Genomic DNA, 26,131 nt, shown 5'->3' on the forward strand with positions numbered 1-26,131 from the left:
CTGCAGATCATCAATAATTAGGTATATATCTGTATTCTTGGTGATACTGCAGATCATCAATAATCAGATTCTCTCTGTGTGCTGACACCGATCGTTACACTCTTGTACCCACATATCTCCTTAATATACCCTGCAAATTTGGTTATTCTAGCTTGTAAGGGGGCTTAGATATTTAACGCGAAAAAACATACTTTAGGTGAAAATTAATGCGAAAATACTCAGACGAAATTTTGCCTTTTGAAACGAAAATAGTACTTATTTTTGCGAAAATTCGGCGAAATCGAAAATGTGATTTTCGATGCGAAAATGACTTTGGCGAAAATTCGCAAGCAACACTGCCACATCTACATAGTATGATGGCTAACAGATTGTGGATATTATGAATAGAGTGAGGAGGAAAAGCTCTCATAGTACATAGGAGTTCAGCAAGGTCTCCTAACATTAACACAAACAAATTTTAAGGCAGAAGCTTGTGGTCATAAGCCCTGCCAGGGTGGTCAAATTGTGCTAACTCTCCAAGGGCGCCCAGGCGGCACCACCAGGGGGGGGGGGGGTCTTAGGGTTAGGCACCACCAGGGGGGACTTATGGTTAGGCACCACTAGTGTTGGGCGAACACCTGGATGTTCGGGTTCGGGAAAGTTCGCCGAACATGGCCGCAATGTTCGGCATGTTCGGGCCGAACCCCGAACTCCCCGAACATCCCGCTTTTGGGGGCCCTATGGGGTCGCAGGCATAAGGGGGGAGCATGCCCCGATCGCGGGGGGGGTCGGAAATTCCCCCCACCCCCTCCGCTAGCGCTCCCCCCTCTGCCCGCTTCCCCATTCAAAAGTTAGGAAGTGAAACTGTACCTGTGCGGCCGGTAGTGGGTGACTGGCAGTGGGCGGCACTATGGAGAGACTGAGGAGGAGGAGGAGTCCGGAGAGTGACGCGTTGAGGGAGGCCGGGCAGTGGGCGGATCAGCAGTAGTACCGTACTACTGCTGATCCGCCCACTGCCCGGCCTCCCTCAACGCGTCACTCTCCGGACTCCTCCTCCTCCTCAGTCTCTCCATAGTGCCGCCCACTGCCAGTCACCCACTACCGGCCGCACAGGTACAGTTTCACTTCCTAACTTTTGAATGGGGAAGCGGGCAGAGGGGGGAGCGCTAGCGGAGGGGGTGGGGGGAATTTCCGACCCCCCCCCGCGATCGGGGCATGCTCCCCCCTTATGCCTGCGACCCCATAGGGGGCCAGTATTCGGGCGAACAGGGCCCTGTTCGTGCCGAACAGGGGCCCTGTTCGGCCAGGCAATGAGCCGTTCGGGCGAACCCGAACAGTTTGGCCGAACACCACCAGGTGTTCGGCCGAACGCGAACATCACCCGAACAGGGTGATGTTCTGCAGAACCCGAACAGTGGCGAACACTGTTCGCCCAACACTAGGCACCACCAGGGGTATTAGGGTTAGGCACCACCAGGAGGATTTGAGTGTTAGGCATGACCAGGAGGTCTCTTCTTCCAGGCACCATTTTTTGATGTACGCGGTGAGTTGAACGTACCATGTGTTTGCCTGGGGGGGCGGGCTTGAACACCCATAGTTTGCCGTGAACTGTTCGCCATCACTATTTGTAAGGAGGGAACTGTCTTTATATATCTGAAAAGAAAAAAAATCTCTCATTTTCAATATTTGTAAATGTTGTGTTTGTACTATTTTCAGTTGGATGTAGGGGAATAAGCGGCCTGCAATGTCATATTCTGTCTGATTTACATGTTACACTGCCAGTATATATAGAAATAAGGCTGTAATAATAAATTGTCATTCATGCCCCATTCCTGCAAAAACTTCATCATTCTTTTCCGTAAATCTTCTCTGTAATTCCTGACATCTTCCTTTTGATTCTATGTAGGTGACACCTGTACGGCAGAGCCGGATCCCGGCCCATGCATGGCACATATAGAACGATATTACTACGATCCCGAGACAAAATCTTGTGAAACATTTGTTTATGGAGGTTGCCAGGGAAATAGAAATAATTTCCATACACTGAAGGACTGTATTCACACCTGTGGTAATTACCAGTGCATCATTCTCTCACAATTACTTCACATATTTAGTTTCACATTCACACAATTGTATTGGTCATATTCATAATGTACCTGCAGCACAGGGCCTCCTGCTTCTGTGGGGTTGAGAATCAGTGGACCAGGGATGCTCGAATGTACCCAAATTCGATTCAAGTACTTTTGAATTCGGGTCCAGGTCAAATTCGGATTTGTCCGTGATCACGACCAGTAGAATTCAATTTGAATTTGAGTCATGATCAGTAATTGCATTCGGGTAATAGTCATGATCACGAATTCAGATGGCCTTAAAGCAATTTTTTTAAAGGGAAATCACAATCAAATAGGTGTAATTTAAAAAAAAAAATTGATGGAAAACTTTTTTTCTGCATTTCTTGTTTATTCTTCTTCACCGTCTTCAGCTTCTTCTTTTTCTTCTCTCCATCTTCTTTCTCATCACCATCATCTTCATCATCTTCTTCTTCACTGGCACCTGGTTCTTATTCTTCTTCTTCTTCACCTGGTTCTTCTTCTTCTTCTGGTTCATCCTCACTTGGTTTTTCATCTTTTACTTCACCTGGTTCTTCTTTTAGGGCTGATCGGAACCTTTGCGGATTCCGCCAGGTCTAAATTCCGTCGCTATGAAAACTCCGTCGGATTTTTATTAAATTCCGCGGAATTCCGGATTCCGACGGAAAAATTTAAATAAATGCAAATAGAACCTTGTTTGTGCTATATGGTAACCCATAGACCCTATACACTGTTCCCTTTGTCGTTTTCTCCCAGCTTACATACGTTGGCCGGGAATTGAACCCAGGTCTAGTGCTCAGTAGGTAGCTCTCTTCACCTCTATACCTCCACCAACACTACATGCTGAAGCCAGCCTAGCATGTACCATTATGATATATACAAGAGAAAAATGAGCTTGCTTATGGATTTTAAAACAGAAAAACCGAGAGCCCAATATATTATTATTATTATTATTTATTGTATTTATATAGCGCCAACATATTACGCAGCGCTGCACAATAGATAAAAGGGTTAACATACAAGGTAGGACATACAGGAAACTCACAACAAAACAAGATCATGCAAATGATTTGATAATACAGTGTCACAGGGCAAAATAGAGACTGTTCTAGTCCACAAAAGGGGTGATTGTCAGTAAGATTGCATAATCAAGCTGGAAACACTGGGGAGGAGGGCCCTGCCAGAGGCTTACAGTCTAAAGGGTGGGGGTGGAGACAATAGGTGCATCTGTTGAGAGGGTGTCTAACAGAACATATTATGGTGCTGGTGTAGGGGGGTATGCGAGCATGAAGGGGTGAGTCTTGAGAGCTTGTGTGAAGGTATTAAAGGTGGGGGCGAGTCTGGTGGCTGGAGGGATTAAGTTCCAGCGAGTAGGGGCAGCACTGGTGAAGTCCTGCAATCGTTCATGTTTGTTTTTATTTGGTGGAGTGGCTTGTGGGCTGTGCAGTTCAGATTCAAAGGCAGAGATGATCTAGTTAGACAGCAATAGTGTTCAGCAATACAAGTAAATCACAACACAGATAATGTTCTCTTGATGTGGTGCTTATTTCTGCTGAATTACTGGTGTAGTGTAGTATATATTGGAACAAGGAGGATAAATGGCAAGTAAGTATTATACTTAAAAACATGGGTTACCGCTTAGGCAACCACTGTATAGGCAGGTGGGGAAATTAGACCTGTCCCCACACAGGAATAAGATGTCGCTCTCTGTAGAAGGAAAGGAGTGTGAATGATCCTTCCACTAAGGGTGGAAAACTCGATATATAGATGTACAGAGGTGCCAGAAGGATAAAATATGTTAAAAAGTTTAAAATATTCAGGTGGTGGTGGACCAGCCACTCCAAAATAGACATGATGCTGTCGCTTGAAACAAAGACAATTTATTCACATACTCCAAGATAAAACTGCAACGCGTTTCACCGGAGTATCGCACAGCTATGGGTCCAGAAAAAGACGCTTGGCACCTCTGCTCTGTAGGCTGCTATCCTAACCATTATACCACCAACACAACACACTACAATGCTACATGCTAAAGCCAGCCTAGCATGTACCATTATGATATATCCAAGAGAAACATGAGCTTGCTTAGGAATTGTAGGATTTCAAAAAACAAGCTTACATACATTGGCCGGGTATCAAACCCAGGTCTAGTGCTTGGTAGGCTGCTATCCTAACCATTATACATGCTGAAACTTCTTGGAGCAGACTTACTTCCTCCCTCCAAAAGACACACATACATCCCCATAAAATCGTTCAACAGCAACTGCATGCACAGTCTGTGTGGTACACAGTCTTTGTGGCACAATTGGTTAGCGTGTTTGACTGTTAACTGAAAGGTTGGTGGTTCAAGCCCACCCAGGCATGGCCTTGCCTTTTGTGTTCAACAGTTGTCCGAAGAGAACCCCAGATAGCCATGTAGATTCATATCTCTCTCTCTCTCTCTAGTAGGGATGGTCACCGCTTTCCGCGTAATTGTATTTTCCGCAATTTTAGGCGGAAATTGGTCATTCCATTCTGTTTGGTCGGAACGGAATTGCTTTTTCAATCCAGCGGAATTCCCAAATTGCCTGTGAAATTCTGCTGGTATCCGTTGATGGTTTTAAGTTGAAAATTCAGTTCAATGGCATCAAGTCCTAGAGAGAGAAAGAGAGAGCTAATTTTTCTCTTGGGTACATCACAATGGTACATGCTAGGCTGGCTTCAGCATGTAGCATTGTAGCGTGTTGTGTTGGTGGTATAATGGTTAGGATAGCAGCCTACAGAGCACTAGACCTGGGTTTGATTCCTGGCCAATGAATGTAAGCTGGCTTTTGAAATCCTAAAATTCCCTAAGCAAGCTCATTTTTCTCTTGGATATATCACAGTGGTACATGTTAGGCTGGCTTCAGCATGTAGTGTTAGTGGTGAAGAGAGCTACCTACCAAGCATACCAAGCACTAGACCTGAGTTCGATTCCCGGCCAAGGTATGTAAGCTTGCTTTTGAAATCCTACAATTCCCTACAAGACGAGACCCTCCTCCTTCTGGGAGGAGGGAAGAGGGAGGAAGGGAGTCTATGGAGTAGAAAGTCTTCTTATTAGGCAGAAATCAGTTCGGTGGGGAAAAATGTGAATTCCCTAAAATTCAGCGGAATTTCATTTTCTCTGCGGAAATTCTATAGCAATTCCGTTCCATTGTATCGGAACCGGAATCACCAAATTCCGGTCGGAATCGCGGAATTTATAATTCCGCAGGATCCAGCGACCATCCCTAACCATGAGAGGGGTCTTAGGGTAAGGCACCACCAGGGGGGGATCTTAGGGTTCGGCACCACCAGTTTGGTCTTATGGTTAGGCACTACCAGGGGAGTTTTAGGGTTAGAAAACACCAGGGGAATTTGAGGGTTAAACACCACCAGGGGGTGGGGAGTTCTCCCTTTTTTTGATGTATGCGGAGGGTCGAACGCGCCATGTGTTTGCCTGAGGGGGCGGGCTCGAACACCCATACTTCGCTGTGAACTGTTTACTGGGCCATCACTATTTTTAAGTACAGGACTGCCCTTACTTACATCTTCCCCTACTAAAATCTTCAATTTTCAGTATTTGTAAATGTTGTGTTTGTACTATTTTCAGTTGGGTGTAGGGGAATAAGCGGCCTGCAATGTCATATTCTGTTTGATTTACATGTTACACTGCCAGCATATATAGAAATAAGGATGTAATTATAAATTGTCATTCATGCCCCATTCCTGCAAAATCTTCATCATTCTTTTCAGTAAATCTTCTCTTTAATTCCTGACATCTTCCTTTTGTTTCCATGTAGATGACACCTGTACGGCAGATCCAGAAACTGGCCCATGCAAGGCATATGAGGAACGCTATTACTACGATACCGAGACCAATTCTTGCCAAACATTTGTTTATGGAGGATGCCAGGGGAATGGAAATAATTTCCGTACTCTCCGGGAGTGTACTTGTACCTGTGGTAATTACCAGTGCATCATTCTCTCACAATATTTAGTTTCACATTCACACAATTGTATTGGTCATATTCATAATGTACCTGCTGCACAGGGCCTCCTGCTTCTGTGGGGTTGAGGAATAACGTACTAATTTCTCTATAAAAAAAGGTTCTAAACAAGTAAAAGCACACACACATACAAGAAACCTATAGTATGAGCACATACAGAACAAAACCCATACGAAACAGTTGTTAGAATAAAGCCTGGTACATATATTCAATTTGTATTGGCCAACAACAGTGATGGGCAGATATTTTAGCCATGATTTACGAGCATTTTTCCACTATTCGACTTCCGAATCCGTGATCGATTCTGGATCACGGAATTCGGCCACAGCAATTCCGTGTTTGGAAGTATCCGGAAAGCGATCACGGCCGTGATCAGGGGAATCATGGGAAAAAATATTCCGTGATTGTCACCCGCCGACTTTAGCAGTTAATAGCAAAGCCTCCTTACATGCTAAGATTCTAGGAACACCACATTTGCAGGATATGTTAGGAAGAACAGTAGATCTTATACTTTTTGAGAAAATCGATTTTAAAAGTTCAAAAACATTTATGCATTTAAATGCGGTAAATGACAGTTCTTAGGGAAACAATTCCCACCAACTTTAGCAGTTATTAGCAAAGGCCCCTTACATCCCAGCAACACCAAATTTGCAGGGTATGTTAAAAAGATAGCGGGAAACAATATTTACACAAAAAAAAATGTGTGGTGATAGTGGGAAATTTCCCCCCAAAAATGATGTGGGGTCCCCCTCCCGAGCTTCTTTAACCACCTGAGCGGTCTGGACAAGCTCAGCTCGGGCTGATTTTAATGAAATAAAAAGCAGCACACGCAGCCGGCACTTTGCCAGCCGCGTGTGCTGCCTGATCGCCGCTGCAGCGCGGCGATCCGCCGCGTGCAGCGGCGAAAGAGGGTCCCCCCAGCCGCCCGAGCCCAGCTTAGCCGGAACAAACAGTTCCGGCCAGCGCTAAGGGCTGGATCGGAGGCGGCTGACGTCAGGACATCGGCTGACGTCCATGACGTCACTCCGCTCGTACCCATGGCGACGAGGTAAGCGAAACACGGAAGGCCGCTCATTGCGGCCTTCCGTGTTACTTCTGGCCGCCGGAGGCGATCGGAAGAACGCCTCCGGAGCGCCCTCTAGTGGGCTTTCATGCAGCCAACTTTCAGTTGGCTGCATGGAATAGTTTTTTTTTTATTTAAAAAAAACCCTCCCGCAGCCGTCCTGGCGATTTAATCAGAACGCCAGGGTGGTTAACCCCTCGTCACCCATGCAGCTGAGCTGAGAAGCACATCCTATGCGGACGTATAGCTGCTGCCTCCCACTGTCCTCCCTGCCTGCCTTCACCTGTCACCCTCACCTAGACATGGGTGCACCAGGTGCCAGGCTAGACGAGGGTGACAGGTGAGGGAGGTGCAGCCATGGTTGCACCAGGTGCCAGGCTAGATGAGGGTGACAGGTGAGGGAGCTGCACCCATGGTTGCACCAGGTGCCAGGCTAGACGAGGGTGACAGGTGATGGAGGTGCACCCATGGGTGCACCAGGTGCCAGGCTAGATGAGGGTGACAGGTGAGGGAGGTGCACCCATGGTTGCACCAGGTGCCAGGCTAGACGAGGGTGACAGGTGAGGGAGGTGCACCCATGGTTGCACCAGGTGCCAGGCTAGACGAGGGTGACAGGTGAGGGAGGTGCACCCATGGGTGCACCAGGTGCCAGGCTAGACGAGGGTGACAGGTGAGGGAGGTGCACCCATGGGTTCACCAGGTGCCAGGCTAGACGAGGGTGACTGGTGAGGGAGGTGCACCCATGGTTGCACCAGGTGCCAGGCTAGACGAGGGTGACAGGTGAGGGAGGTGCACCCATGGTTGCACCAGGTGCCAGGCTAGATGAGGGTGACAGGTGAGGGAGGTGCACCCATGGTTGCACCAGGTGCCAGGCTAGATGAGGGTGACAGGTGAGGGAGGTGCACCCATGGGTGCACCAGGTGCCAGGCTAGACGAGGGTGACTGGTGAGGTAGGTGCACCCATGGGTGCACCAGGTGCCATGCTAGACGAGGGTGACAGGTGAGGGAGGTGCACCCATGGTTGCACCAGGTGCCAGGCAAGATGAGGGTGACAGGTGAGGGAGGTGCAGCCATGGTTGCACCAGGTGCCAGGCTAGACGAGGGTGACAGGTGAGGGAGGTGCAGCCATGGTTGCACCAGGTGCCTGGCTAGATGAGGGTGACAGGTGAGGGTGGTGCACCCATGGGTGCACCGGGTGCCAGGCTAGACGAGGGTGACAGGTGAGGGAGATGCACCCATGGTTGCACCAGGTGCCAAGCTAGACGAGAGTGACAGGTGAGGGAGATGCACCCATGGGTGCACCAGGTGCCAGGCTAGACGAGGGTGACAGGTGAGGGAGGTGCACCCATGGTTGCACCAGGTGCCAGGCTAGACGAGGGTGACAGGTGAGGGAGGTGCACCCATGGGTGCACCAGGTGCCAGGCTAGACGAGGGTGACAGGTGAGGGAGGTGCACCCATGGTTGCACCAGGTGCCAGGCTAGACAAGGGTGACAGGTGAGGGAGGTGCACCCATGGGTGCACCAGGTGCCAGGCTAGACGAGGGTGACTGGTGAGGGAGGTGCACCCATGGGTGCACCAGGTGCCAGGCTAGACGAGGGTGACAGGTGAGGGAGGTGGGGAGGACAGCGGGAGGCAGCAGCTATGTGTCCTTAAGGATGCATTCTCAGCTATAGTAATTATTATAGCTGCGCGGGGGGTGTCCTGTGTGGTGTCGGGGCGGCGGAGATCTTCAATCAAGTTAATGAGGATTGCAAGATTAGAGGATATTGGCGTAGGACATTTCTGAGGATATTGACGTGGGAACTTTTTTTAAAGGGACATTTTAAAAATGCAAAGAAAAAAGGTTTTTAAACTGTTATTGTCCAAAGTTTAAAAACCCTTTTTCCTTTGCATTTTTAAAATCGATTTTTTTCACCGGGTGCCAGGCTAGACGAGGGTGACAGGTGAGGGAGATGCACCCATGGTTGCACCAGGTGCCAAGCTAGACGAGAGTGACAGGTGAGGGAGATGCACCCATGGGTGCACCAGGTGCCAGGCTAGACGAGGGTGACAGGTGAGGGAGGTGCACCCATGGTTGCAACAGGTGCCAGGCTAGACGAGGGTGACAGGTGAGGGAGGTGCAGCCATGGGTGCACCGGGTGCCAGGCTAGACGAGGGTGACAGGTGAGGGAGGTGCACCCATGGTTGCACCAGGTGCCAGGCTAGACAAGGGTGACAGGTGAGGGAGGTGCACCCATGGTTGCACCAGGTGCCTGGCTAGATGAGGGTGACAGGTGAGGGAGGTGCACCCATGGGTGCACCGGGTGCCAGGCTAGACGAGGGTGACAGGTGAGGGAGATGCACCCATGGTTGCACCAGGTGCCAAGCTAGACGAGAGTGACAGGTGAGGGAGATGCACCCATGGGTGCACCAGGTGCCAGGCTAGACGAGGGTGACAGGTGAGGGAGGTGCACCCATGGTTGCAACAGGTGCCAGGCTAGACGAGGGTGACAGGTGAGGGAGGTGCAGCCATGGGTGCACCGGGTGCCAGGCTAGACAAGGGTGACAGGTGAGGGAGGTGCACCCATGGTTGCACCAGGTGCCAGGCTAGATGAGGGTGACAGGTGAGGGAGCTGCACCCATGGTTGCACCAGGTGCCAGGCTAGACGAGGGTGACAGGTGAGGGAGGTGCACCCATGGGTGCACCAGGTGCCTGGCTAGATGAGGGTGACAGGTGAGGGTGGTGCACCCATGGGTGCACCGGGTGCCAGGCTAGACGAGGGTGACAGGTGAGGGAGATGCACCCATGGTTGCACCAGGTGCCAAGCTAGACGAGAGTGACAGGTGAGGGAGATGCACCCATGGGTGCACCAGGTGCCAGGCTAGACGAGGGTGACAGGTGAGGGAGGTGCACCCATGGTTGCACCAGGTGCCAGGCTAGACGAGGGTGACAGGTGAGGGAGGTGCACCCATGGGTGCACCAGGTGCCAGGCTAGACGAGGGTGACAGGTGAGGGAGGTGCACCCATGGTTGCACCAGGTGCCAGGCTAGACGAGGGTGACAGGTGAGGGAGGTGCACCCATGGGTGCACCAGGTGCCAGGCTAGACGAGGGTGACTGGTGAGGGAGGTGCACCCATGGGTGCACCAGGTGCCAGGCTAGACGAGGGTGACAGGTGAGGGAGGTGGGGAGGACAGCGGGAGGCAGCAGCTATGTGTCCTTAAGGATGCATTCTCAGCTATAGTAATTATTATAGCTGCGCGGGGGGTGTCCTGTGTGGTGTCGGGGCGGCGGAGATCTTCAATCAAGTTAACGAGGATTGCAAGATTAGAGGATATTGGCGTAGGACATTTCTGAGGATATTGACGTGGGAACTTTTTTTAAAGGGCCATTTTAAAAATGCAAAGAAAAAAGGTTTTTAAACTGTTATTGTCCAAAGTTTAAAAACCCTTTTTCCTTTGCATTTTTAAAATCGATTTTTTTCAAAACTATGTTTTTTTTGGAAAAAAAAATCCCCTTGTACCTACTATTCCCTTTAACATATGTAGCAATTTTGGTGTCAATAGCATGTACGGGGTCTTTGCTATTAACCTCCAAAGTCGGCACAAAATTGTACGAAATTTCGCAAGAAGTACGCAAATTTTTGTGCCAAATTACGAATGACTAGGAAATTAATTTAGTTTGTGTAACGATCGGTGTCAGCACGCAGAGAGAATCTGATGATTGGTGATCTGCAGTATCACCAAGAATATAGATATATACCTGATTATTGATGATCTGCAGAATCACCAATAATACAAGTATAGTACTAACCTCTGGACACCTGTATATATCGTGAGTGTTTAGTGCAACAATATTTACTTTGAGTAATGCACCTGATGAGCAGGTGATACTTGGCAGTGTGGGCAACACTGCTCTTAAGAGAAGCACGGGAACCTTCCAGCAGCCTGAGATCTTCCAAGGAGTGGAGTCTCAGGCTGAAGGTAGGAAGGACCAGTGAGTGAATGACACCTGAAGGTGGATGTCACTAGGTGATCTGGAGACTATCTCCTAAAGGAGAGAGATAGCTCTTGAGGTCGGGCAAGCCAGGTCGGCAACACACAGACAGACAAAGTACAAAGACAGAAGGCTGATTCGGTATCCAAGGCAGGCAGGGTTTGGCAACAGAAAATCAGATATGCGTGGTACCGAATCAGCGAGCGGAGAGGTAGTCAGGAAAGCAATAGGTCATAACAGATATCAAACAATGCCTAGTCTTGGGTGTGAGGTCAGTGGTCTCTACACCCTGGAACTAGTCTGATGTATAACAGAATGATACACAAGTTCCCTAATCTTGGGTGTGAGGTCCGTGGTCTCTACACCCTGGAACTAGTCTGATGTATAACAATGATACACAAGTTCCCTAATCTTGGGTGTGAGGTCCATGGTCTCTACACCCTGGAACTAGTCTGAAGTATAACAGAATGATACACAAGTTCCCTAATCTTGGGTGTGAGGTCCGTGGTCTCTACACCCTGGAACTAGTCTGAAGTATAACAGAATGATACACAAGTTCCGTAATCTTGGGTGTGAGCTCTGCAGCCTCTACGCCCTGGAACTAGTCTAAAGTATAACACAATAATAACACAGAAGTAATCTGGATCAGTGTGAATTCATAAAAGTTCTGCCTCTCAGCGCGTGCGCGCGTATTTCTGAATCTGTGTGAACTAACAGACCCAGTCACACCAGACGCATGCTGCTGCGTACAAACCGAAAACGTGGAAAAGCTGCCGCGGGTTCTGACAGCAAGGCGGCTGATTCCGCGTCCAACGCAGCGGTTTGCACGCAGCAGCGTGCCTCTGGTGTTGCTGAGTCTGTTAGTTCACACAGGTTTAGGAATACGCACGCGCGCGCTGAGAGGCAGAACTTTTATGACGGCCAAGAGGGGAACAGCTGACCAGGCTGGTCAGCTGACGCCAGAGCAAGTTTCTATTGGTCCATCACTTAGAGGTGGCGCCAGAGAGCGCTACACTATATATAGTTGCTGCTGGCCAGTCACAATTTGTCTGCCGTTGCGAACACTACGTGAAGGCACTCAGACCTTAGTCAGATCCTGCAGTGTATTAGAACCAGGTGGACCTGGGAATTCACACTGAGCCAGATTACTTGTATTATCAATCTGTTTATGCTTAGACCAGTTCCAGGGTGTAGAGACCACGGACCTCACACCCAGACTAAGGAACTTGTGTTACCATTTTGTTATACATCAGACTAGTTCCAGGGTGTAGAGACCACAGACCTCACGCCCAGACTAGGGAACGTGTGTTATCAATCTGTTTATGCTTAGACCAGTTCCAGGGTGTAGAGACCACGGACCTCACACCCAGACTAGGGAACTTGTATTACCATTTTGTTATACATCAGACTAGTTCCAGGGTGTAGAGACCACAGACCTCACACCCAGACTAGGCATTGTTTGATATCTGTCATGACTTATTGCTTTCCTGACTACTCCTCTGATCTCTGATTCGGTACCTCGCACATCTGATACTCTGTTGCCAAACCCTGCTTGCCTTGGATACCGAATCAGCCTTCTGTCTATGTACCTTATCTGACCGTGTGTTGCCGACCTGGCTTGCCCGACCTCGAGAGCTATCTCTACTATTAAAGTGGACCCAAATTAAAAATACAAGATTTCAGAAATAAAATCTATTTTCTAAATTATAATAATAAATAGCAGCCTTTTTTCAGCTGCATGATGACAAATATAAAATATTTTACATTTATTGGAGAAACCCCTCCCTTCCTTTCAAATTGCCGGGATTTTTCCGGCAAACTGGTGGAGTAGATGGGGCCTGGCAATGGAGGAATTGCTAATGGCTGCCCCCAGTATAACCCTAGCTATGAAAAGAGAAGGGTGAAAAGCATGCACTGAAATGATCATACAAATAATATCGAGCATTACCCTCATATATGGTGGTCAGGAAATAAGTTATTCAACCTACCACTCTATTCCTGACAATCGCTTAATATTGCAACATATCACCCTTATAAAGATTAATAATATACAAACAGAGGCTAGGGTTCATGATATATTAAGTCAGATAATAGAAAATTTATTAGCAAAAACACAAATGACACAGACTAGCTTGACTGCATGCAAAAATCAGCTTCACTAAAACCAGTAAAAACTTGCTGGAGATCCAAGTACCATGAATTCAAGCTCATAACTTAAGTCCTATTGCTATCTGACCTAAGCCGGCATCATTCGTCCACCCACGCACACACAATGGCGCCCATGCACTCAAAAGCGCTGCCTTGTTCTTCTATGTAGCGTGGTAACTGGGGATACACTCCCCATAGGGGGTAGTAGGTCCACCTGCACAGCAGTGATGGAGGTGCTGGACTATCACCTCAGGAATAGATATATTCTCAGCACAAAGGAGTCAATCTTACCACCTCCGCTGTGACGTCTTGAGTGGGTACCCACTGTGAAGCCTTGGTCCAATAAAGTCCCACCATAGGGAGAAACAGTCCAGCTTCCGGAATTAGAGTACAGTTGCGCTCAACAGGTCCTTTCCAGCTCACTGTAACGGCGGAGCAGGCTGCACCTCGCCGGATCAGCGTCTCAGTACTGCGCACAACACCCGTTTCCTGCTGGTTTCTTGTATCAACCACACAGCCCAAACAGCGGCACAACGCCGGAACAGCAGCGCTAGTGTAGCTGAGCTAGATCATCGGTTGGCGCGGGTGTGACGTCACCATGACACTTGGACTCCGCCCATCGACGCGTTTCCCGCCCCTCACAGGCGATTCGTCAGGATGAAGAGAAGGGTGAAAAGCATGCACTGAAATGATCATAGGTTTGAAGGAGTGTTTATTTATCTTTGTAGGTGTCAGAGTGGTGCAACTAAATATTTTTAATTAAAAAAATGTTTGGTTTGGGTCCGCTTTAAGAGATAGTTCCCAGATCACTCAGTGACATTTGTCCTTATTGTCACTCACTCTCTGGACCTTCCTTCCTCCAGCCTGACTCCGCCCCTTGGGGGATCTCAGGTTACTGGAAGGTCTCCTTATCTTTAGAGCAGTATTGCCCATACTGTCTCTAATTTCCTGTGCTATACTCAAAGTACTACCGTTACACCAAACACTCACATCATCCAGGTGTCCAGAGGTTAGCAATATATCTGTATTATCTGTGATTCTGCAGATCATCAATAATCAGGTATATATCTGTATTCTTGGTGATACTGCAGATCACCAATAATCAGATTCTCTCTGCGTGCTGACACCCATCGTTACAATAATGCTCCATTGAGCAGAAATTTGACCCTCTACATCACAGTCAGCAGGCACATTGTCACCAATCAGACTGCACTCACTCCTGGAGCCCCACCCTCCCTTATAAAAGGCACGGTTCTCCTGTCGTTTTAATCACTCGTCTGCCTACAGTAATTAGTTAAAGGACAGCTGCTGACAGACTCTGCTAGGGAAAGCTTAGTTAGGATCTTGTAGGCTTGTTCCTAGGCTGATTGTTATACCTTATATTACTCCCTCTTCTCGGAGGGAGGAGGGTCTTGTCTTCCAGGGAATTGTAGTATTTTAAAAGCCAGCTTACATACCTTGGCTGGGAATTAAACCCAGGTCTGAGTGTGTGGTAGGTAGCTCACTTCACCACTATACCACCACCAACACTACATGCTGAAGCCAGCCTAGCATTGTGAGAAAACACGGAAAAGCCGCCGCATGTACTCAAAACAAGGCAGGTGATTCCGCGTCCAACGCGGCGGTTTGCACGCGTAGGCATCAGGCCCGGATTTACATTATAGGAGCCTAAAGGCACAGATGTCTTGGCACCCTAGACTTCGCCCTCCATGAACCTACAAACCTCCGCAAAAAACGCACTGCAACTGTGCTGGCTGCCCCAGCTGTTACTTCTTTCTTACTTCCTTTGCCCATCATAGGTAGCTACAGGTGCCCCTAAGTATTAGGTAGCTACAGGTGCCCCTGACCAAAGGAAGAGTAGGCCAGTGTAATGCCAAGAGCATAGTTAGTAGCCTCTCATTTACACTCTCAGCAGGACTCTGCATAGGGAATGAGAGAGGGAGGCACTCCAGGAGGGGTGTTTGAGTCGCCTTTCCATCATCAGGCGCCTGTAGGCACATGCCTACAGTGCCTTATGGTAAATCCAGCCCTGGTAGGCATACATCTGTTAGTATGGCCGAACGCGGAGAAACCGCCGCATGCCCTGATAGCGGTGCAGCTGGTTCCGCGTCTAGCGCGGCGGGTGGTACACAACATATGTCTGGTGTGGCTGGGACTGATAGTCCACACAGGTTCAGAAGGACGCGCGCGCGCGCTGAGAGGCAGAACTTTTATCACAGCCAGAAGGGAATCAGCTGACCAGGCCGGTCAGCTGACGCTTGTACCAGTTCCCATTGGTCCAGCACTTAGGGGCGGCGCTGGAGAGCGCTGTGCTATATATACTGGGTGCTGGTCATTCACTGGTTGTCTGCCGTTGCGATTACTACGTGGAAGCACTCAGACCTTTTGTCAGAATCTGTATTTACCATTCTGTTATACTTCAGACTAGTTCCAGGGTGTTGATGATCACGGAGCTCACACCCAAGACTAGGGATTTGTGTTACAATCCTGTTATATGTCAGACTAGTTCCAGGGTGTTGATGATCACGGAGCTCACACCCAAGACTAGGGATTTGTGTTACCATCCTGTTATATATCAGACTAGTTCCAGGGTGTTGATGATCACGGAGCTCACACCCAAGACTAGGGATTTGTGTTACCATCCTGTTATATGTCAGACTAGTTCCAGGGTGTTGATGATCACGGAGCTCACACCCAAGACTAGGCATTGTATATTATCCGTTATGACCTTCTGCTTTCCTGACCAATCTTCTGATCACTGATTTGGTACTTCGCTAATCTGATACTCTGTTGCCAAACCTTGTGTGCTTTAGAGATAGTTCCCAGATCAGTCAGTGACATCCACCCATTGGTGTCACTCACTCTCTGGTCCTTCCTACTCCCAGCCTGACTCCTCCCCCCAGGAGATTCTCAGGCTACTGGAAGGTCCTGGTTCTCTAGTGCAGTATTCCTTACTGCCTTTGTACCTGCTCTCCAGGTGCTTTCCTCAAAGTATTACTGTTGCACTAAACACTCATATCACTCAGGTGTCCAGAGGTTAGTGATATATCTGTATTATCGGTGAGTCTTTAGATCATCAATAATCAGGTATATATCTGTATTTTTGGTGATACTGCAGATCACCAATAATCAGATTCTTTCTGTGTTACACCGATCGTTACAGAACGGCAGACCAAATACAAATAGACGCACTCATCAGCCGTTTGGGCACACTTACCACTACGGTGGAAAATATCAACCAAGTGCTGGGTAACCATCAGACCCTGATTAATGCCCTGTCTGGGTCCATACAAACCCTACAGACGGCTGTGGATGAAGTGCGATCTCCTCCTAGCACAGACATACGTATGCCTGTACCTGAAAAATTTTCTGGTCACAGATCTGACTTCCGAAATTTTAGAAGTAGAGTGTCATCATACTTTGAGTTAAGACCTAATTCTTCAGGAACCATGGCCCAAAGGGTTACGTTCATTAAGACTTTGTTAACAGGCGATTCTCAGACCTGGGCGTATAATCTTCCCTTCGGTCACCAGGCCCTAACCTCTGTAGAGGAATTCCTTAAAGCTATGGCTATAATTTATGATGACCCGGACATTGCCTCGACTTCTGAGCAGAAGCTGAAAACTTTTACGTCAAGGCAAGAGTCCGGTTGAAGATTATGTTGCTGAATTTAGGAGATGGTCAGTATTGGCCAGGTGGGACACATTTGCCCTTCTAGATTGTTTTCTGTCAGGGTTGTCAGACGAGGTCTCTGATCTTATGTTAAGTCAGCCCGAACCTAAGTCCATCGATGAGGCCATTTCATCGGCCATCAGGATAGATCGCCGGCTGCGCTATCAGAGGCAGACCCGGGGTAAAAACCACGTGAGAATGGTGTCTCACGCTGCACCCCCAGTGATTCCACCTCTACCCGCTTCACCTCCACCTGAACCAATGCAGATTGGTCGGTCAAAGTTGTCTCAAGTGGAGCGGAGACGCAGGGTATCAGAGCAGCTCTGTCTTTATTGTGCAGAGGGGGGTCATAGAGTGCGGAATTGCCCTAAGAAGTCGGGAAACGCTACTGCCTAGGTGTAGTCGGGGGTAATACCCTAGGCGTACAATCTTTACCCCTAGATGATAAACGTTTGCTTCTTCCCTGTACTATTTCGTGGGAAGATAGGTCTGAAGTCACTGAAGCCTTCATTGACTCGGGTTCAGCGGCTAATTTTATGGATTACGAATTTGCAAAAAAATTGGGTATTCCGGTCACACCGATAAACCCGCAGATTCAGGTTACTGCAGTAGATGATTCCCCTCTGCAGGGTAACAGTCCTCTGTCACAGACTCCAGAAGTGGGGGTCACAATCGGGGTGTTGCATAGAGAAAATTTGCATTTTTTCGTGTTACGAATGACAACCTCCACGATCATTCTTGGCATGCCTTGGTTAGTACTTCACTCACCTCAGATCAATTGGGCCACTGGTCAGCTAACGAGCTGGTCTTCCCATTGTTTTCATCATTGTTTAGTGAAGGTAACCTTGGGTGAGACCAAGATTCATGTGGAGGGATTGCCAGATCAGTATTCTGAGATTGCAGACGTGTTTTGTCCTAAGTCAGCCGATAAACTTCCTCCACACCGCCCTTTCGATTGTCCTATTGATCTCCGGTCTGGTTGTATGCCCCCCTAGAGGTCATCTCTACAATTTATCTGGGCCCGAAAAGTTGGCCATGCAGGAATACATCCGTAAAAACTTAGCTAAAGGGTTCATTCGCCCTTCCCGGTCGCCTGCTGAAGCAGGTTTCTTTTTCGTAAAGAAAAAAGATGGAGGCCTTCGGCCGTGCATTGATTATCGGGGCCTGAATAAAATCACAGTAAAAAATCGCTATCCATTACCTTTGATAGACGATTTGTTTACTCAGGTCACCAATGCTAAGGTTTTCTCAAAATTGGATTTGCGGGGTGCATACAACCTGGTGCGGATCAGAGAGGGCGATGAATGGAAGACGGCCTTTAACACACCCGATGGGCATTACGAGTACCTGGTGATGCCCTTCGGGTTGTGTAACGCCCCGGCTGTCTTTCAGGAGCTCATTAATGAGGTGTTCAGAGAGGTTTTGGGCAAATTTGTCCTGGTATATTTGGATGATATACTAATTTTCTCAGCCAACCTCTCAGAGCATAGGGATCATGTCAGGTTTGTGTTGCGCAAGCTAAGACAAAACATGTTATATGCCAAGTTGGAGAAATGCATTTTTGAGGTAACATCTGTCGCCTTTCTGGGGTACATAATTTCAACCTCGGGCCTTTCTATGGACCCTGCTAAAGTCTCAGCTGTTCTGGAGTGGCCTCAGCCAGTGGGACTGAAGGCTCTCCAGAGATTCTTAGGGTTCGCTAACTACTATAGAAGGTTTATAAAGGGGTACTCCACAGTCATCGCACCCCTCACCAGTCTCACAAAGAAAGGAGCAGATACTAACCACTGGTCCCCCGAAGCTCATGCTGCTTTCTCCACCCTGAAGGAATTGTTTTGTACTGCACCCATTTTGAGACACGTTGACATCACCTATCCCTTTATTGTGGAGGTAGATGCCTCAGAGGTTGGGGTAAGGGCTGTGCTGTCTCAGCGTTCTGGGTTGCAGGGAAGGTTACACCCGTGTGCCTATTTCTCCCGTAGATTTTCACCCGCAGAGAAAAACTACGATATAGGCAACAGGGAGCTCCTAGCCATTAAATTGGCCTTTGAAGAATGGCGTCATTGGCTAGAAGGAGCAGAACATACAATTAAAGTTTACACTGATCACAAGAATCTGGAATACATCGAGGGGGCTAAGAGATTGAGTCCCTGACAGGCTCGGTGGTCACTGTTTTTCTCGAGATTCAGATTTATAATTACGTATACCCCGGGTAGTAAAAACATTAAAGCAGATGTTTTATCCAGGTGTTTTGAGCCAGAGACAACACAGCCCTCAGACCCAGAGACTATTCTCCCACAGAAAGTGGTGTTGGCAGCCACAGAGACCTGGAGGAACTGGACTGAAACCTTAAGTCCCTTCCAGCAGGATGTCCCTGAGGGAAAGCCTGAAGGGGTCATGTTTGTACCGTTGCCATTTCGCCTCCAGATATTGCAGATGTTCCACTCCCACAAAAATGCTGGACATCCTGGGGCCTCCAGAACACTGGACCTTGTTGCTAGGTGTGCTTGGTGGCCTTCATTGGCTACTGACTGCAAGTAGTATGTGAGAGAGTGTGCAGTGTGTGCAAAAAGTAAACCCTCCCGTCAGGCACCTGTGGGAACATTGCAGCCTTTACCCACCCCAAGTGAACCATGGACCCATTTGTCCATGGATTTTGTGGGTGAACTCCCGAGGTCTGAGGGCATGTCGGTCATTTGGGTGGTAGTCAACAGATTCAGTAAAATGGCCCATTTTTTGCCCCTGAAAGGACTCCCTCGGCCCAGGAGTTGGCCGATCTATTCATCCTGCATATCTTCCGGCTACATGGCATTCCGGAAAATATAGTGTCATATCGGAGAGTCCAATTTGTTTCTAAATTTTGGAGGGCATTCTGTCACCAGTTGGGCATGGAACTGTCGTTTTTGTCGGGCTACCACCCACAGACCAATGGTCAGACTGAGAGAATTAATCAATCTCTGGAACAGTTTCTAAGGTGTTACGTTGCGGATGCACAAACTGATTGGGTCAAGTTCTTGCCGTTTGCAGAATTTGCACACAATAAATTGAAAAGCTCTTCTTCTGGATTCTCTTCATTCCAGGTGGTAACAGGAAGGTTGCCTAGGTTCTCCCCACTGCCAGTAGCTTCTACTCCGTTTCCAGCTTTAGAGGCTTGGCAAAAGTCATTTAAAAACATGTGGGGAATTGTGAAAAAGAATCTAGAGAAGGCTTTTCAGACTCAGAAAGGACAAGCTGACAAGAAACGTTCCATAGAGTGGAAGTTCCGGCCAGGAGACCTGGTCTGGGTGTCCACTCGTCATTTGGCTTTAACCACTTGCCGACCGCGCACTCATAACGCGCGTCGGCAAAGTGGCAGCTGCAGGACGCCGGCTGCAGGCTAATTAATCAGGAAGCAGCTGCTGCAGTTCATCAATAATCGGGTATATATCTGTATTCTTGGTGATACTGCAGATCACCAATAATCAGACCCTCTCTGTGTTACACCGATCGTTACAATTAGCTTGATTGATGTCAATTTATGACAGTCAGAGTGTGTGCTCCAGTGCTGCTGGCCAAGCAAGAGCTATACACAGTGATAAACCGAAAGCTGTTCAGTGATTAACCCCTTCACTATCACTACACTATTGTTAAATCATGAATTAGCTTGATGTCATTTGTGTGACAGTCAGAGTGTGTGCTGCAGGCAGCTGCTACGTGTCTGTGTGTGTGCTGTGCACAGACCAGGCCAGCTGCTGCCTGCTATTAGCCTTAGGTATAGGTTAGGTTAGGGATTAGGGCATAGGATTACTGTGTTATTGTGTAGTTAGTGCTGTAGTACTGCAGTCAGTGCTAGTAGTTGTTAGATTAGAAGTACTACTGTGTTAGCTTTCTACAGAACTGCTGTGCTGTGAGCAGTGCCAGTGTGACAGTTAGTGTGCACTAGTGTCTTCTCTGCTGTCTGACTATCACTCGGCACTTGGCACGTGGCACTTGGCAAGTGCCAGGTGACACTTGGCAAGTGCCACGTGCCACGTGCCACGTGCCAAGTGCCACGTGACACATGGCAAGTGACACGTGCTAAGTGCCATGTGGCACGTGCCATGAGGAAAATGCCACATGACACGTGGCAAGTGACACGTGACAATTGCCACGTGTCCCGTGCCAAGTAACACGTGCTAAATGCCAATTGCCACGTCTGACATGCTCCTGGCTCACATTACACCAGCATTGCCCTGCTCCTGCTGCCTGTGCAGCTCCCACCGCCAGGGTGCCACAAGCCACTGATACCATCTACATTTAACCCAAAACACAATTGCTGTGTAATTTTTTGGAGGTGTCTTGACTGAAAACTGTCATGTCCCAGCTGTGCGGTTGGACTTTGGACACAATGGCCTCGATTCATAAAGCATTACCTCATGCGGTAATGCTGAAAACAGCAGACTTTACCGACCACTTAGCAAAATGTCAATTCATAAAGGCTGTTACCGCATGAAAAGCTGACATTACCAACCAGGGAGATAAATTACCGACTTGGCTGCAGTTACCGACAACACATGTCAGTAAATTGTCAGCAAATGTCAATTCATAAAGCCTTCAACAAGCGGTAAGCCTGGCGGTAGTTACCGACACCTCTGGTGAGGCAATAACAAGTTAAAGACAGCTCTGACAGCTCTGATTAATGCAAAAGTGCAGAGAGCCGAAGTCTGTTTGAGTCATCAGTGGTGAGAGCCAGAGAGCCCTCTGTGTGAATCATTTCAGCAGGCAGGGAAAGACTGTGTTACTCATCTGTCTGAGCCATCAGTGGAGAGAGCCAGAGAGAGCTGTCTGTGTGAGTCATTTCTGCAGGCAGGGAAAGACTGTGTGACTCATCTGTCTGAGTCATCAGTGGAGAGAGCCCTCTGTGTGAGTCATTTCTGCAGGCAGGGAAAGACTGTGTGACTCATCTGTCTGAGCCATCAGTGGAGAGAGCCAGAGAGAGCTGTCTGTGTGAGTCATTTCTGCAGGCAGGGAAAGACTGTGTGACTCATCTGTCTGAGTCATCAGTGGAGAGAGCCATCTGTGTGAGTCATTTAGCAGGCAGGGAAAGACTGTGTGACTCATCTGTCTGAGTCATCAGTGGAGAGAGCCAGAGAGAGCCGTCTGTGTGAGTCATTTCTGCAGGGCAAAGAGAGAATCGAGACACTGCTCTACTCTACCGCTCAATGGGCTGCGGTAATTTACCGACCTCCAAGGGCAGCTGGACCAATCTTTATGAATTAGCACACAGACCGGGAAAATACCGAGTGCGGTATTTTCCCGACAAGATTTTTTTTATCGCACTGCGGTTTATGAATCGAGGCCTATGTGGGCTGCATGACTGCTGTCTGGAACCTAGGATTTCAGTCTCTAGATTTGCAAAGCTGGTAGAGACAGACCCTAAAAGACTGGCAGCTGTAATTGCAGCAAAAGGTGGTTCTACAAAGTATTGACTAAGGGGGCTGAATAATTATGCACACCCCACTTTGCAGTTATTTATTTTTTAAAAATGTTTGGAATCATGTATGATTTTCGTTCCACTTCTCACATGTACACCACTTTGTGTTGGTCTTTCATGTGAAATTCCAATAAAATTGATTCATGTTTGTGGCAGTAATGTGACAAAAGGTGGAAAACTTCAAGGGGGCCGAATACTTTTGCAAGCCACTGTACAGTCGAAATTGGACTGTGTGTGGACTCACCAACCAATCCAAAAGGTTACTTTGCCTGCAGTGCTGACTGCCTTTAGGATTCCATCAGGGTCTGAGGCTGAATGGTAAATCTGCAGCAAAGGGAACAGGAATTGGTAGGTGACTGCACATATGTCACAGTTGGTAGGTGACTGTAGGTGACTGCACATATGTCATATGTCACAGGCACCACCAAAGGGGTCTTAGGGTTAGGTACCACCAGGAGGTTTAAGGGTTAGGCACCACCAGGGGGGTCTTAGGGTTAGGAACCAAGAGAGGGGTCTTAGGGTTAGGCACCAAGAGAGGGGTCTTAGGGTTAGGCACCACCAGAGGGAATCTTAGGATTAGGCACCACCAGGGAGTTTTTAGGGTTAGGCACCACAAGGGAGGGTCTTAGGATTAGGCACTACCAGGGAGATTTGAGGGTTAAACAACACCAGGGGGGTGTTTCTCATTTTCCAGGTGCCCTTTTTTGATGTACGCGGCAGGTCAAATGAACCTTGTGTTTGCCTGAGGGGGCAAGCTTGAAAACCCATACTTCACCGTGAACTGTTCGCTGGGCGAAAAGTTCAGGACATCACTATTAGAGATGTCGCGAACCCTGTTCGCGAACCTCCGCGAAAGGTTCGGTTCGCGAAAAAGTTTGCGAACCGCAATACACTTCAATGGGGAGGCGAACTTTGTAAAAAAGAAAAAATTCTGACACCTAGAAAAATATGTTTCAAGGGCTCTAATACCTGGAGGCAGACATGATTGAGTGAAATACACATCAAACGTCCCAGGCTAACATCTAGGTTTCACAAAGACCCCTATTTTAGTCCTCCACCCTTCTATTTATTCCCTCCTCCCTCCTACCGGAGGTAGGAGAGTCTCATCTGCCAGGGAATTCCAGTATTTCAAAAACCAGCTTATATACCATGATAGGGATTTGAACCCAGGCCTCAGTGTATGGTAGGCAACTAACATATCCATTGTACCACCAACACTACTAGCTGAAAGTAGCTGAAAGTAGCTGAAAGTAGCTGAAAGTAGCTGAAAGTAGCTGAAAGTAGCTGAAAGTAGCTGAAAGTAGCCTAGCATGTACCATTTATGCTTAATGCAAGAGAAAAATTAGACAAGACAAATAAGATTTATATCACACTTTTCTCCTGGCAGACTCAAAGCACCAGAGCTGCAGCCACTAGGGCACACTCTATAGGCAGTAGCACAGATATGTAGCCAGACATGGCCTTGTATTTTGTGTTCAACAGTTGTCAAGAGAAAAATTAGACAAGATAGCAGTGTTAGGAAGACTTGCCTAAGGTCTCCTACTGAATAGGTGCTGGCTTACTGAACAGACAGAGATGAGATTCGAACTCTGGTCTCCTGTGTCAGAGGCAGAGCCATTCACCATAACACCATGCATCCACTGCAAAGTGTGATATAAATGTTATTTGTCTTGTCTAATTTTTCTCTTGCATTAAGCATAAATAGTACATGCTAGGCTACTTTCAGCTACTTTCAGCTACTTTCAGCTACTTTCAGCTACTTTCAGCTACTTTCAGCTACTTTCAGCTACTTTCAGCTACTTTCAGCTACTTTCAGCTACTTTCAGCTAGTAGTGTTGGTGGTACAATGGATATGTTAGTTGCCTACCATACACTGAGGCCTGGGTTCAAATCCCTATCATGGTATATAAGCTGGTTTTTGAAATACTGGAATTCCCCTGGCAGATGAGACCCTCCTCCCTCCGGTAGGAGGGAATGGGTAGAAGAGGGAATGGGTAGAAGAGGGAATGGGTAGAAGAGGGAATGGGTAGAAGAGGGAATGGGTAGAAGAGGGAATGGGTAGAAGAGGGATTGGGTAGAAGAGGGAATGGGTAGAAGAGGGAATGGGTAGAAGAGGGAATGGGTAGAAGAGGGAATGGGTAGAAGAGGGAATGGGTGGAGGGGTGGAGGGAGGAACCCACAAACAGGCTAATTAAAATTTCCCTAGCAGAGTGTGTAGCAGCTGTCCCTTAACTAATTAGTGTAGGCAGTATAAGTACCTTACTTAGAGGAGGGGGGGTGGGCCTCTAGCATTGAGAGCAGTGTGTATGGCAATAATGTGTCTGCTGGCTGTGATATAGAGAGTCAAAGTTTTGCTTTATGGGGCGAATCGAACTTCCGGGAAAGTTTGCGTTTGGTAGGCGAACGCGAACCCCCGAAGTTCGCCTGGAACCGTTCGCCGGCGAACAGTTCGCGACATCTCTAATCACTATTTGTAAGTAGGGGACTGCCTTTATATATTTATACGAAAAAAAAAATCTTCTATTCTTAATATTTGTAAATGTTGTGTTTGTACTATTTTCATTTGGTTATAGGGGAATAAGCAGCCTCAGGGCGGGGCCAAGGCAGAGGTGAGAGAGACTCCAGCCTCAGGGCGCAGTGTAGGAGTTGGCGCACAACACACTCACCTATCATTCCCGTATTGTGTTTGAAGTAGAGAGAAATAAGAAAAGGGGATACATGGCAGTAACGGCAAGCCAGATAACTAGAGATTAAGGTGTTGGGGGCCCTGGGGTGCCTCTTAGTCTAATAGCAATCAGTGTGTGACAGCTGGGGTGGGAGGGATGGAGAAGGGGTCTCTTAGTGTAATAGCAATCAGTGTGTGACAGCTGGGGTGGGAGGGATGGAGGCGCCTCTTAGTGTAATAGCAATCAGTGTGTGACGGCTGGGGTGGGAGGGATGGAGGGGCCTCTTAGTGTAATAGCAATCAGTGTGTGACGGCTGGGGTGGGAGGGATGGGGAGGTGCCTCTTAGTGTAATAGCAATCAGTGTGTGACAGCTGGGGTGGGAGGGATGGAGGCGCCTCTTAGTGTAATAGCAATCAGTGTGTGACGGCTGGGGTGGGAGGGATGGAGGAGGGGCCTCTTAGTGTAATAGCAATCAGTGTGTGACAGCTGGGGTGGGAGGGATGGGGAGGGGCCTCTTAGTGTAATAGCAATCAGTGTGTGACGGCTGGGGTGGGAGGGATGGAGGGGCGCACTTTGGTGTCTCAGCCTTGGGTGCTGGAGGACCTTGTCCCGGCTCTGAGTGGCCTGCAATGTCATATTCTGTTTTATTTACATGATTTTACACTGCCAGTATATTTAGTAATAAGGATGTAATAATAAATTGTCATTCATGCTCCATTCCTGCAAAATCTTCATCATTCTTTTCAGTAAATCTTCTCCTTAATTCCTGACATCTTCCTTTTTGTTTCCATGTAGATGACATCTGCACGTTAGGTCCGGAGACTGGCCCATGCAGGGGAAATATGAAACGCTATTACTACGATAAGAAGACCAAATCTTGCCAAACATTTGTTTATGGAGGATGCCAGGGAAACAGAAATAATTTCCAAACACTCCGGGAGTGTACTCGCACCTGTGGTAATGTCCAGTGCTTTGTTCTCTCACAATTACTTACTTTACATATTTAGTTTCACATTCACACAATTGTATTGGTCATATTCATAATGTACCAGCTGCACAGGGCCTCCTGCTTCTGTGGG

General features: G+C 48.1%; 1 protein-coding gene across 4 annotated transcripts in view; it reads left to right on the forward strand.

The window, feature by feature from the left end:
• The window catches only part of LOC137519515 (actinia tenebrosa protease inhibitors-like), a 159,611-nt gene that overhangs the window by 71,818 nt on the left and 61,662 nt on the right, over window positions 1-26,131 (forward strand). For 3 of the 4 annotated variants that reach the window (XM_068238474.1, XM_068238476.1, XM_068238475.1), the window contains exons 3-5: window positions 1,886-2,047; window positions 5,870-6,031; window positions 25,848-26,009. In XM_068238474.1, the coding sequence (XP_068094575.1) occupies window positions 1,886-2,047; window positions 5,870-6,031; window positions 25,848-26,009 (486 nt within the window). The remainder of the gene's footprint in view (window positions 1-1,885; window positions 2,048-5,869; window positions 6,032-25,847; window positions 26,010-26,131) is intronic. The other variant, XM_068238477.1, reaches the window with a different exon arrangement.

Source organism: Hyperolius riggenbachi, chromosome 5 (genome assembly GCF_040937935.1).
Source record: "Hyperolius riggenbachi isolate aHypRig1 chromosome 5, aHypRig1.pri, whole genome shotgun sequence".
In the NCBI taxonomy this organism is placed as follows: Eukaryota; Metazoa; Chordata; class Amphibia; order Anura; family Hyperoliidae; genus Hyperolius; species Hyperolius riggenbachi.